The sequence below is a fragment of the Camelina sativa genome, unplaced genomic scaffold, assembly GCF_000633955.1.
Source record: "Camelina sativa cultivar DH55 unplaced genomic scaffold, Cs unpScaffold00441, whole genome shotgun sequence".
Classification (NCBI taxonomy): Eukaryota; Viridiplantae; Streptophyta; class Magnoliopsida; order Brassicales; family Brassicaceae; genus Camelina; species Camelina sativa.
Genome location: NW_010921701.1, coordinates 54,022 through 67,363, shown reverse-complemented (window position 1 = coordinate 67,363; position 13,342 = coordinate 54,022). Strand labels below are relative to the sequence as shown.

Genomic DNA, 13,342 nt, shown 5'->3' with positions numbered 1-13,342 from the left:
CCATCAGCATTAAATTCTCTCTCTCTCTTCGCTTCTTCTCGTTCGAATTCACTTTACTCTCTTCTCCTCTCTATATATCTACCACTCTGATACCTTCGCCGGAAAAGCTCTCGTTCTCTGTATCGTCGGTGAAGCTCGACTCTGTTTCCTGCTCTGTACAGATCTCGAGCCGCATTTCGTGGATCTGTGCAAATCGCGTTTTGAACCTTACTCGATTATCGTGTAACCCTAGGGTTTTTGATTTCTTTTTGGGAGGAGAGGAAGGAATCAATGTCTGTGGAGCTTTGAGGAAGTTATGGTTAGACGTTTGGTTCTGGTTACGCTTCGTATTGGCCGGAGGAGAGTGTCCGGCGAGGCTGTGAGGGTTTGGTTTCTCCGTTGTTGTTGACTAATGGTGGTTTTTGAGCTTAGATAAGATGCCCAACTTTGCGATGCTTCTGCTGTTAATTCTTCTTCTTCACTCCCTCGGCTCGTTTCATATATGTTTTGGTATGAACTAGTTAACTGATTCTTCTTTCCCCTTTTGATGTGTTTGCTTGGTGAACCAATTTAGGAAACGATTGAGATAGGTGAAATTAACCTTAGTTAAGTTTTTGGTTGATTCTTACTTTGACAGCTCAAGATTAGTTGTTGGTGTTTATCTATATTTAGAATTGTTTATTGGATATATTTGGAAGCTAACTTTATTATGTACAAAGTAAGCAAAAGGGTTTAGTAGTACGATTCAGATTAATTACGTTTGGAATCTCTGATTGTGAAGCGTAAGAGTGACGATGAAGTCCCACGTTTTATGCCTTATTTGGCACCACCCAACCTTAAATAGCTAGAATGCACATAGAGCTTACTCTTTCTTTTCTGAGTTTCTTAGAGGGAATATCGAATTCGCGTGACATTCTCTTGGCCAAAATGTATTCGTTAACGTATGCATTGTACTTTTATATCCAAGATTAGGATTGAGTATGTATACTTCTAGAAACATTATATTCTGCTATGAATCTTCGACATGTATAGAAAGAATCTGTAGATGACTTATCAGCTTGCTCTTATCATTTGCAGCTCGGCTGTTTCCAATGAGCTTGCCATTTACCCGATCAAAGACCCATCAAATGCATTTTTTTCATCCTCATCTTAATCCATCAGTTGCTCCTGCACCTTCACCAGGTCTGAAAGGAATCCTTTTTTTTTGTCACATAAACATTCTGTAGTTATTTTTCTGTATAGGAGTATTCATTGGTCATTTTCTTTCCATTTTTCAGCTTTTTCCCCCAGCCCAAGCCGCATTCCACCACCAAGGCGCAAGGGTCATCACCATCATCGTCGCTGGCATTTAAGAGGCAATGCGACTGCAGTGTCACCTTCTTCACCTGGTAATTTTTTTTTGCTTCTTGTTGATTTTCCTGCGCCCTATGCTAGTGGCAAGGATTATCTTTTATATGCATCTTCAGACTATAGTTGATAGATCAAGCGTAGTAACTACTTTTTCCTGTGTGTTTCCGGCTTTCCTTTTTGATAGACTGTCAGCAGACATGTGTAGAGCCTCTCACTTCAACTCCCTTTGGTTCACCTTGTGGTTGTGTCTTCCCCATGAAAGTTCAGGTTCTACTAAGTGTTGCGCCTTTTTCTATTTTCCCCGTGACCAACGAGTTAGAAATTGAGGTTGCTGCTGGAACGTACTTGGAACAAAGCCAGGTGAAAATAATGGGTGCCAGTGCCGACAGTGAAAACCAAGGGAAAACAGTGGTGGATATTAACCTTGTTCCACTTGGAGAAAAGTTCGACAACACTACAGCAACACTTATTTATCAGAGGTTCCGGCACAAGAAAGTACCTCTAAACGAGACTATTTTTGGTGATTATGAGGTTACACACATAAGTTACCCAGGTAAACTGATTTCTTTCAGATGCAAGTTTGTACACTTGTTTTTTGGTTTCATTTCAAAGTTTGAATGTCTTTACTTTGCTTCAGGAATTCCTTCTTCTTCGCCAAATGAAGATCCTACTGCAGATGCTCCAAGTGCAAGTACTGGGCTTCCAATCAATGCAACCTTTACCAACAAAAACCAGGGTATAGGTTTTAGAACGATTGCAATCATTGCCTTGTCAGGTTTTGTGCTCATTCTGGTTTTGGTTGGAGCTATATCTATAATCGTGAAATGGAAGAAAATTGGGAAGTCATCTAATGCTGTTGGCCCAACTTTGGCTTCATCGATTAACAAAAGGCCTGGTAATTTTCTCCCTCTTGACTTTATAACGCTTCGGTAGCTTTAAAAGACTCCGTTTCTGAAATATTTATACGCCTTGCAGGTGCTGGATCTATGTTTTCCAGTAGCGCTAGAAGTTCGGTTTCAGATTCTTTGATGTCTTCCATGGCTACATGTGCTTTATCCGTTAAGACCTTCACACTCTCTGAGCTTGAGAAGGCAACTGATAGATTCAGTGCTAAAAGGGTTTTGGGAGAGGGCGGATTTGGTCGTGTTTATCAGGGGAGCATGGAAGATGGAACGGAGGTTGCAGTGAAACTGCTAACTAGGGACAATCAGAACCGAGACCGGGAATTCATTGCAGAAGTCGAGATGCTAAGCCGTTTGCACCACCGTAATCTTGTAAAACTGATTGGAATATGCATTGAAGGCCGTACACGTTGCTTGATTTATGAGCTCGTCCACAATGGGAGTGTCGAGTCCCACTTGCACGGTGACATATTCTGATCTCTTCACATTTAATGACAATATATCCCAATTATATTCCTTCACCACCTAAAACCTGGCTTTCCGGTTGTTGACAAAACAGAAGGAACGCTTGATTGGGATGCACGATTGAAGATTGCACTTGGAGCAGCAAGAGGACTGGCTTATCTCCATGAAGATTCAAATCCCCGAGTAATCCACCGTGATTTCAAGGCTAGCAATGTTCTCCTAGAAGATGACTTTACCCCAAAAGTCTCTGACTTTGGACTGGCGAGAGAAGCAACCGAAGGAAGTCAACATATTTCAACTCGAGTCATGGGGACCTTTGGGTAAAGTTTTGTTTTTTCTCAGATGTGATGAATACAGACCCTCTGTCTATAGAAGGCGGACTTACAGTGACTACCCTGGAAATAATTGCAGGTACGTGGCTCCTGAGTATGCAATGACGGGGCATCTCCTTGTTAAAAGCGATGTCTATAGTTACGGTGTGGTTTTACTCGAGCTTCTCACTGGTAGAAGACCGGTAGACATGTCTCAACCTTCAGGAGAAGAAAACCTTGTGACATGGGCGAGACCCTTACTAGCCAACAGAGAGGGCCTGGAGCAACTGGTGGACCCTGCATTGGCTGGAACCTACAACTTTGATGACATGGCGAAAGTGGCTGCTATTGCCTCCATGTGCGTCCACCAAGAGGTCTCACACAGACCATTTATGGGTGAAGTTGTGCAGGCATTGAAACTTATATACAACGATGCAGATGAGACCTGTGGTGACTATTGCAGCCAAAAGGACTCATCAGTACCAGACTCTGCTGACTTCAAAGGCGATCTGGCTCCATCGGATAGCAGCTGGTGGAATTTGACACCTCGGTTAAGGTATGGTCAAGCTTCGTCGTTCATAACCATGGAATATAGCTCAGGACCGCTAGAAGACATGGAGAACCGGCCTCACTCTGCCTCTAGCATTCCAAGAGAAGGAGGGCTTTTTCTACCAAACAGATCAGGTCCGTTACGGCCCATGCGTAGTAGAAGAAACTTCTTTAGATTGAGAGGAAGCATGAGCGAACACGGTGGACCATCGTCATCTAGACATCTCTGGTCGGGCAATGGCGACTGGCTCTGAGAAACCAGAAAATGTACAGTGAAGAAATGGAAAGAAAAAAAAAAAGAAAAAGAGGGAAGAAAGGCTCACAAACTCTTGAGCTGCATGGTTAGGTTCTGGTTAATCCGGTTTGGTTCGGTTGATGTGGGTAAAGACTTTCTGGTTTGATTTGTTTTAGGAGCCTTATTTTTGGTTTTGTTTTTCCTCAAATAGATTAAGGGGGTTGTATTGAATTCTAATTTATCAAGATTTTTGAAGAGTTCAACAAAATCATTAAAAGTGAATAAGTGAAATATTGTTAGAGATTGCTAGAGAGTTTTGTTGATTAGTTTTCTAAAATCTTGTAAAGTTATCTAAACAATCTCTGTATCTTTGTGATATTTTTCATGATTTTAATTTGTAAAGAAAGTGTTTAAAATCATGAACCAATAAAATAATAATTGAACTCATTAACAATCCTAGATTCTTTCGTTTTAATTGAATAACACAAAACTTTTAATGATTTTATAAAATTCTGAATCCAATAACCCAAATTTGTTAAGATTTTAAATGACTTTTTACAAATCACAAACTAATAACACTAAAATTTAACAGAGTTTATAAAATCTTGATCTAATTGTTTGTTTTTGCGAGGATGCAAAAGCACAGGGAGGGTTGTATTCTTAAAGACGTCTGTATTTAGTTCCCTCTTTTCTTTCTACGCCCACAAAAACATTTTTATTGTAGTGTAGTTATTACCTATTTATCTAGTAGTTTACAAGTTTCAAGCTCCTATGAAATTTTTAAAAAAGTTCCTATGAATTTTGCCATTTTGGCTTTTAGTCATCGTCGATTAATTTCCGGTTCTTTGAATTTAAATCCAAAAAAATTTCTGGTTAAATAATTTTTTTGCTTGGGAGTCATTGTGTAACACCCTAATTCCACTATTTTGGACATAATAACTTAATTACAGCCGGTTAAAAACCCAAGTGGTTTAAGTCATAAAACAACGTCGATGTATCATGGGTTTTCAAATTTACCAAAAATTCAACGGATGTATTTTTATACCAAATATATTTAGATGAAGTATTTTTCTTCCAACAAAAAAAGAAGAGGTATTGAACATCCAAATAGAAAATAGATGGATATTTTTTGTTTTTTTTCCTATTTGGTATAAACTTTGTTTTTTTTTCTATTTGGTATAAACTTTGTTTTTTTCCTATTTTGTTTTTTCCGCTTTTTGTTTAAAGTAGTTAAACAAAAAAACTTTGTTTAAACTCTGTTAAAGTTTTGTGTTATTCAATTACCTATTTTTCTAGTAGTTTACAAGTTTCAAACTCCTATGAAATTTTAAAAAAAGTTCCTATGAATTTGCCGTTTTGGCTTTTGGTCATCGTCGTTTAATTTCCGGTTCTTTGAATTTAAATCCAAAATTTTTTCTGGTTAAATAAATTTCTTGCTTGGGGAGTCATTGTGTAACACCCCAATTCCACTATTTTGGACATGATAACTTTAATTACAGCCGGTTAAAAACCCAAGTGGTTTAAGTCATAAAACAAAGTCGATGTATCCTGGGTTTTCAAATTTACCTAAAATTCAAAGGATGTATTTTTATACCAAATATATTTAGATGAAGCATTTTCTTCCAACAAAAAAAGAAGAGGTATTGAACATCCAAATAGAAAATATATGGATACTTTTTGTTTTTTTCCTATTAATTCATATATCAATAATTAAAAAAAAATTACTGTCTTTATTATATTTAATAACTTCTTTTAAATTTCTTTTATTTTGCCAAGATTATTACCTTTATTTTTATTTGAAATGAAAATAGTGATAATATTGTAAATATTATGGAATGCATTTAGTTAAATTTCATACCATTTTTGAACAATGTCAGTTTCAGACCATCTCTGTCGACAGTTCAAAGAATAATGCAAAACAATTTTAGCTGAAAAAGGCTGTAAATTTTGTCTTAAAGACTTTTAAGAGGCTAAGGCTAAGCATATTAAAAATTGTCCCATGTTTGCACCCCTCCTCTCCAATGGAATGAGGAGGCCAATGCTTTTAATTCTAGTACAAGTGGCACACACATGAAGCCTATATCAATTGACTATGAAATAGTTGGTGGTGGTGATGACGAGTATGTTGAACTTTGTGTAAGGGTTTTCATGGTTGATTAAGATGAGAAAGTTATTTTTTCACTCACATCCAACCACAACTCACTGTTACCGATTACATGTTATGTTTTTTTTTGTTTTTTTGGACTGACTACTTTTGCGTTAGATTGTTCATATCAATCTTGCTCAACCGCCTAATGTATTTAGAGAGGATAAAACTAGATTGACGGAAAATAATTTGAAGCAAGGTATGCAACTTCAGGATGTAAGAGATCGAGTTTTAGAAATTTTGCAAAGGGATGGTGGGCATCTTCTTATTAGTCATGACCTCATCCATGATATGAATTGCTTGAAACTGCAATATCTAAGGGTCAAAAAAAAAAAAAAAAACTTGAGTTATTGAGACTAACATAATATTCTCAATCTTAACAATTTTGTTTATATATAGATCCTAATGCTATATTATGCTAATCTTAGCTGTTCAATCCTCTTTGGATTAATATATAATTCAGGACAGTTTTTAATTGTAATTGAAAAACGATCTTCTTAGGAGTTCTTTTTTTCTCTTATTAAAAACTATTTATCAAACTCTTATTAGTCTTTTATCTTGTGTTTAACTTGTTTATGTTTGATGGTTTTGAAGATGACAAATCAACCAAAGTGGACTCTCATATGTGAGTGAATGAAGTTACCAGTTTGATGGCTCCAAAATTGTCACTTTCAAAAGGTCATTTCTTTTCTCCTAAACTCTCGAATTCATATGTTATAACTCCGAACCAAGCAATGATTGGTGATAAGAAGGTGATTTTCGAATCCTTCCTCATGTTTTCATGAAAGAACATATGCTATATATATATATATATATATATATATATATATATGTTCCAACTTAAAATCTAGTCAGAATTGTAATATTTGATTTCCCGTTTTGAACCTTTTATGATTGGGAAATTTTGTGAAAACTTCTGGAACCATATATATGAGAAGAGTGTATAAATTTTGGTTCACAACTGAGAAGAGAGTTTGCAACACATAACAAACTCTCATACACAAGGGTCACCTAAAGAGACTTGGTCTCCAAGTAGTGATTTGGTTAGCTAACCACTCTCAAATGGCCAAAAATGACTCTCCTTAAGGCTTAGCTTTTGATTATATGTAAATAATTGGCTCTCAAAGCTTAAACTCATGAAATTAAATACCACAATCAATTCTAACCCTTTTTAAATTAATTATTCGATCCTCATAAATCTCATAAACATGCATGCGACTACTCTAAATTTTTCAGAACTTTCGGGACCATGCATAGATGAACTTGTAAGTTCATACCTGAAATGATTTGGAACAATCCTATTTATGTGATATATATCCATTGTGTGAGAGTCTCTAGTTTTACTATATCTTAGTCCTTTGGGGTTGTTTCAAAATCCCAACTGTTATGATTACTACCAAAATCAAACAAACACACATATACTAAATAAGAATTATAAATTTATAACCGACGATGGAGTGTTTTACAACATATATACGAATGTTCCAAATCATGTCGGTGTTTAGACTAAGGTTTGACGTAACTATCGAGAATTTTCAAAAAATATCTCGACATCCACAAACCAGATAACAAATATCAAATCATGCATTTGGCATAAGCAACAACACCGTACCAACGCATTTCTCCTTTAATCAGGCAAAACAATCAATTTCTAGAGCTATACTATAATTCTAAAATTATATGTTTCCTGATTGCATATAATCAATATTCACTTGTTGTAATTTAACAACTTAAAAGTGAAACTCAATAGTATTAGGGTTGTCTTTATAAGGTTTTCCTTATCTGATGTACATATATATTATACGGATATAAAGCGTGGAAGGTTTATGTAGGCGAGTGGTTTAAGTGAAACCACCTTAACCAGACACTTTTGGCACCTGGTGTCCAATCTTTTCTGTTCTATAATGGAATCAATCCAATGTATGAGTTCCTAACTCTCTCTAAGTAGGGGTAGATTATATTATACTATAAAATAAACTATGAAATAAGACACTTATTTATGAATATTGGAAATGAATAGACAAACTTTTCTTAAGAAAAATTTAATCACTAAATACAAAATAAATTAATTACACATAAAGTACAAAATCAATTAATCCAATATAAAATTAACAACCACCTTATAATCATTAATTGTTTGGTAACTTTATCTGTAAATTAATTATTTGTCTACTATAAACTTAATTTTTAACAAATTTTAATGTTTTTGCTTATATTTAAATCATAAATAGATTAGATAAAGTATTAAAAATATCTAAATTAAGGAATGTTAAAATAACAAAATTATGTAACATTTCCTCAAATATAAGTCACATGTTATCATTTAATTGGTCCACTGAGATTTTTACTAAAATAATTAGTAAAACATTTATTGTATAAAGAAAATTTCACTCTAATTAAGTAAATAAAAATATCTAATTTTTTCACTTAAATATGATATTACAACTATGTCAATATGACTTGACACATAATGTTTATAGACAATTAATAAACTTGATAATTAAGTTAGAGTGTAAATGGGAAAAGCTAGCGACTTTAATTAAAAGAAGCAAAAGAGGGTAACAAATAAAAAGAATTAGATATTTTCCACTTTGTTAAATTTGGAGATTTCTTGTTTTAGTTGTAGAAAATAACAAAAGAGATTAAAAGCAAAATGGCTATTTTTTGGAATTTACTGTTAATTAACGGTAGATTACCCCTTAATTATGACTCTTGAAAGACTAATTTCATTTATAAGAAGTAGAAAAAGAGAAGAAATTAAAAGAAAACAGAAAAAAATAGATAAAAGAGCAAACTTTTTAATTTATTTTCTCCAAATTTGCTATAAAAAAAAGTTTTATAATTTAAAGCTTTCACACATAACCCACTCTATAAGATACAACAAATCTCTTCTCTGAGAATCTCTTCTTTGCATTCACACTCTTGCTTGCTTGAGTCATAACATTATCAGAACTCGTCTCCAGCTCAAGCAAGTAGGTGATTCGTTGCTGCTACAAAAAAGAATCTATTGGGTTTCTGATTTGATTCGTCTCCGGTGGTGAAAATGGTACTTCCAATTTCTGGGTTTATTCACTTTGAGCGTTTCTTTACTTTTACTCAAAGTTTTGATTTTTTCATTTTTTTTTTTTTGGGTTCGAACGGCAAATGTGTATAACATTTGTTGGTGCAAATTGAATGATCTGTTTTTGTCTAATTCTGTGTGTGTTTGCTTTGTCTGGGCTTCATTTAATTTATGCTCTGTTGGTTAAGTTTATACAGAGATATATATGAACATGGGTGTTTTAAGGTTTTTATCATTTTTTGTTGCTTTCATGGTTATTATTAAATTTTATTTTATTCTGAAACCATAGTTAAGTGGGGTATTTGTTCTTGGCCAATAAGACTATTGAATGCTGTTTGTGTCCTACCCTTTTCGTAAAGTAGTTGTTTTTCTTCAATCCTGTGTTATTGGTCTGTATGGTTTGTCACATAGTTTGGAAGTTTTTGTATTCCTAAATGATATGTATCCGATTTGTTGGTTGTTCTTCAGGCTTGTTCTACAGTTAAAGCTGGCTCGATTATTTGGGTGCAAGATCCGGAGGAGGCTTGGTTAGATGGTGAAGTTGTAGAGGTTAATGGAGAAGATATAAAGGTCCAATGTACATCAGGGAAGACGGTATGTGTAGACAACTTTAGATGCAGTTTGACTATGCTTGAGGATGGAATCTGTATGTGTTTGTCCCGAGAAGTTAGTGAGATTGGTTCTCATATATTTACTTCTATTGATTTATTTTTGTCAGGTTGTTGTCAAAGTTTCAAACACACATCCAAAAGATATGGAAGTTCCACCTTCTGGAGTTGACGATATGACAACGCTAGCATATTTACATGAACCAGGAGTCTTACAAAATTTGAAGTCAAGATATGATATAGACGAAATTTATGTGAGCTTCCTTCTCTTTTCCTTTTTTTTTTCTTTCTGTTCTGTAAAGCAAATTGGCCTAACACAAGTTTTTGTTTTGTTTACTAGACATACACAGGAAGTATTTTGATTGCGATAAACCCATTTAAACAACTACCGAATCTTTACAATGACCATATGATGGCACAATATAAAGGAGCTTCCTTGGGAGAATTGAGTCCCCATCCGTTTGCAGTTGCAGATGCAGCTTACAGGTGCTTGCCGTTCAACTTTGAAGTTATTTTTCTTTCTTTCTCTTGTAATATTGATCATTGTTTGACATTCTTGTTGTTTTTTCTATTGGGTGTAGACAAATGATTAATGAGGGAATTAGTCAATCAATCTTGGTAAGTGGTGAAAGTGGAGCAGGGAAGACTGAGACTGCTAAATTGCTTATGAAATATCTTGCGAAAATGGGAGGTCGAGCTGTTTCTGACAAAAGGACTGTCGAAGATCAAGTTTTGGAGGTAACTAATGGCAAAGATTTTATTATAGACCTGTAGAATTTAGTAAAGGTCATTTTTTTTTGTCATGATTGGTTTCTGTTTTCTTTATTTGCAGTCCAATCCTGTTCTAGAAGCATTTGGAAATGCAAAAACAGTCAAGAACAACAATTCAAGGTGATAACACACACACACACACGCGCATACTCATACTTTTTCATCACTCTTTTTTTATACTGAATGACCAAATACTTCATCACTTTTCATCTGTACAATCATTATGATGTTCCAGTCGATTTGGTAAATTCGTGGAGATTCAGTTTGATCAAAGGGGAAGGATATCAGGAGCTGCTATCAGGACTTATTTGCTAGAGAGATCACGGGTTTGCAAAGTGTCAGATCCTGAGAGAAACTATCACTGTTTTTACATGCTTTGTGGTGCACCGCCAGAGGTACGTAGGGTTTTTCTTTCTCTTCAAACATACTAGAGTTGTTAAAAATTCATCTATAATAGCTATCCACGACCAACTACTTTGATAAATAGTAAAAAAATTCCATTTATTATCACTCTCTTGTATCCCTTGTTCCCATTTACTGAAAGTTTGAAACTGCACTCGAAGCCCAAATCTTTGAAACTATTGTCCTGATGCTTCTTATTTTCCTTTTACTATTTGACAGGACAGAAGAAAACTGAAATTAAAGGATCCAACAGAATTCCGTTATCTAAACCAATCTCAATGTATTAAGTTAGAGGGGGTGGATGATTCCAAGGAGTATACTAAAACCCGAGAAGCAATGAGCATTATTGGGATAAGTTTAGAGGAACAGGTAGTTTTTTACCCTTCTCCTAGTAAAAATGGTGATATCTGCATATGAGTTTGTATTTAATGTCACTTTCTTCTCAGGAAGCAATATTCCGAGTTGTGGCAGCTATTCTTCATCTAGGTAATATAGAATTTGTTACAGGAGAAGAACCAGACTCGTCTGTTCCAAAAGACAAGACACACCTGAAGATTGCGGCTGAGCTTTTCATGTGTGTAACTAATTAAGTTGATTACTTTCAGTGCGAAATTTACCCTTTTCTGAAACATAGTTTATCGATTATCTGATGATGTGAAAAAGAATATCATGCCTGACTCCTTGAATGAAATTCGGCAGGTGTGATGAACAAGCACTGGAAGACTCTCTTTGTAAACGTGAAATGGTGACACCTGAAGAAACGATTTCCAGATGTCTGGTTCCAAATGATGCGGCACTCAGCAGAGATGCCTTGGCAAAATTTGTATACGCAAGATTATTTGATTGGTATGTATAGTATTTACGAGCACTTGATTTCTTGCAGCTGGATGATTCTCTTTCTTGTTCCGAAAGTTACTTTCTTTACTGTTTGCTAACCTTCCTTATTGCTCTTGTAGGATCGTAAACAAGATCAATAATTCGATTGGGCAAGATCCTGACTCAAAAAACATGATTGGAGTGCTTGATATATATGGATTTGAGAGTTTCAAGACAAACAGGTGCGTAAGCTGTATTCCTAACATTTGATTAATGCAAAGATACCAGTTTAGTGAAAAGTCATTGGGGTTTTAAAAGTCACTATTCTCATTCTGTATATTAAGTAAATGGAAAACGGGAGACTTTTAACTTTTGGAATTTATTCACAAGACAGTGTTTGCTTTTGTTAAGAATATTTACATTCTGATATGGAAGAAATGAGAAAAGTATTAAGTGGATGCTGCTTGATGCTTACTAATGCATGTTTTTTCTTTCCAGTTTCGAACAATTTTGCATCAATTTGACAAATGAGAAACTTCAGCAACATTTTACTGCGGTTTGTCTGATGTCTGCTCATTCTTCTGATAGTTTTTTACAAAAAAATCATCCTTACTCCTTTCTTATCCATGATACTTTTTCTGGGCAGCATGTCTTGAAAATGGAACAAGACGAGTACAAGAAAGAAGAGATTGAGTGGAGACACATTGATTTCCCTGATAATCGATATGTTTTGGAACTTATTGAGAAGGTAACTAGTTTCACTACATTTTACCTGCGAGCTCTTTGTGAATAGGTTTCCATTTTAACTCCAACTCGCATGTTCATCATTGTCTTCTTACGTTTCAGAAACGTGGTGGTATTATTGCTCTTCTGGACGAGGCTTGGTAAGTCTAAGAGCTTCAATTGCTATTATTGCTCATGCATTGTCTCTCCTTTGATTTGACATTTTATACCTGTATCTTGCAGCATGTTAAATTCAACACATGTAAAATTCTCTGAAAAGCTGTACGGGACATTGAAAGGCAACAAGTACTTTAGCAAGCCAAAATTATCTCCAACTGACTTCACAATTTGCCACTATGCTGGTGATGTGAGTAGAAACCTGTTTTAGCATTATGGATTTATAAAATGCAATCATGTCCTTTAGTTGTTTATTTCTGACAATACTGAGTTATCTTTTCAGGTCACTTATCAGACCGAGCAGTTTCTGGAAAAGAACAAAGATCGTGTTGTTGCTGAGCATCAGGCTCTGCTAGCTGCTTCTAGGTGCACTTTTATTGCAGGTCTATTTCCTCCTTTAATGGAAGATGCTAACAAACAGTCAAATTCCTCCTCTATAGCTTCACAATTTAAGGTGCAGTAAAATAAGATAGCTTTTACGTAAAAATCGTTCGGTCCACAGAATTACTAAGATTCACTGTCTTACTTTATGCAGCAACAATTGGCATCATTGATTGAAGGTCTTAATACTACTGAGCCTCACTATATTCGTTGCGTGAAGCCCAATAATCTCCTTAAGCCTTCTATCTTTGAGAACCAAAATATTCTGCAACAGCTACGTTGTGGGGTGAGATTTACTTACATACATTTTTAGTTTGTCTGTACATATTGTCTTGTTATTATTCTATGCAAGTTTGAAAATTCTATATACGCATACTTTTAGGGTGTGATGGAGACAATCAGGGTTTGCCGTGCTGGATTTCCTACACGAAAACGTTTTGATGAATTCCTGGACAGATTTGGTATC

General features: G+C 35.1%; 2 protein-coding genes across 2 annotated transcripts in view; both read left to right on the top strand.

Moving 5' to 3' along the window:
- The first annotated feature begins 6 nt into the window (after positions 1-6).
- On the top strand, positions 7-4,096 carry LOC104773070 (receptor-like serine/threonine-protein kinase ALE2). Its single transcript, XM_010497625.1, has 8 exons — positions 7-489; positions 1,057-1,161; positions 1,257-1,367; positions 1,514-1,882; positions 1,967-2,224; positions 2,305-2,694; positions 2,791-3,016; positions 3,108-4,096. The coding sequence occupies exons 1-8, from the start codon at positions 417-419 to the stop codon at positions 3,808-3,810; spliced, it is 2,235 nt and encodes a 744-aa protein (XP_010495927.1). The 5' UTR covers positions 7-416; the 3' UTR covers positions 3,811-4,096.
- Positions 4,097-8,811: 4,715 nt separating this feature from the next.
- LOC104773101 (myosin-13-like) overlaps positions 8,812-13,342 on the top strand; it is a 9,540-nt gene continuing 5,009 nt past the window's right edge. Inside the window, exons 1-18 of the mRNA XM_010497650.2 lie at positions 8,812-8,983; positions 9,467-9,592; positions 9,717-9,860; positions 9,947-10,092; positions 10,188-10,344; positions 10,439-10,497; positions 10,613-10,772; positions 10,999-11,148; positions 11,226-11,353; positions 11,479-11,625; positions 11,736-11,837; positions 12,094-12,151; positions 12,242-12,343; positions 12,442-12,479; positions 12,562-12,685; positions 12,779-12,949; positions 13,031-13,162; positions 13,259-13,337. Of these exons, the coding sequence (XP_010495952.1) occupies positions 8,981-8,983; positions 9,467-9,592; positions 9,717-9,860; positions 9,947-10,092; positions 10,188-10,344; positions 10,439-10,497; positions 10,613-10,772; positions 10,999-11,148; positions 11,226-11,353; positions 11,479-11,625; positions 11,736-11,837; positions 12,094-12,151; positions 12,242-12,343; positions 12,442-12,479; positions 12,562-12,685; positions 12,779-12,949; positions 13,031-13,162; positions 13,259-13,337 (2,026 nt within the window). The 5' untranslated portion in view covers positions 8,812-8,980. The remainder of the gene's footprint in view (positions 8,984-9,466; positions 9,593-9,716; positions 9,861-9,946; positions 10,093-10,187; positions 10,345-10,438; positions 10,498-10,612; positions 10,773-10,998; positions 11,149-11,225; positions 11,354-11,478; positions 11,626-11,735; positions 11,838-12,093; positions 12,152-12,241; positions 12,344-12,441; positions 12,480-12,561; positions 12,686-12,778; positions 12,950-13,030; positions 13,163-13,258; positions 13,338-13,342) is intronic.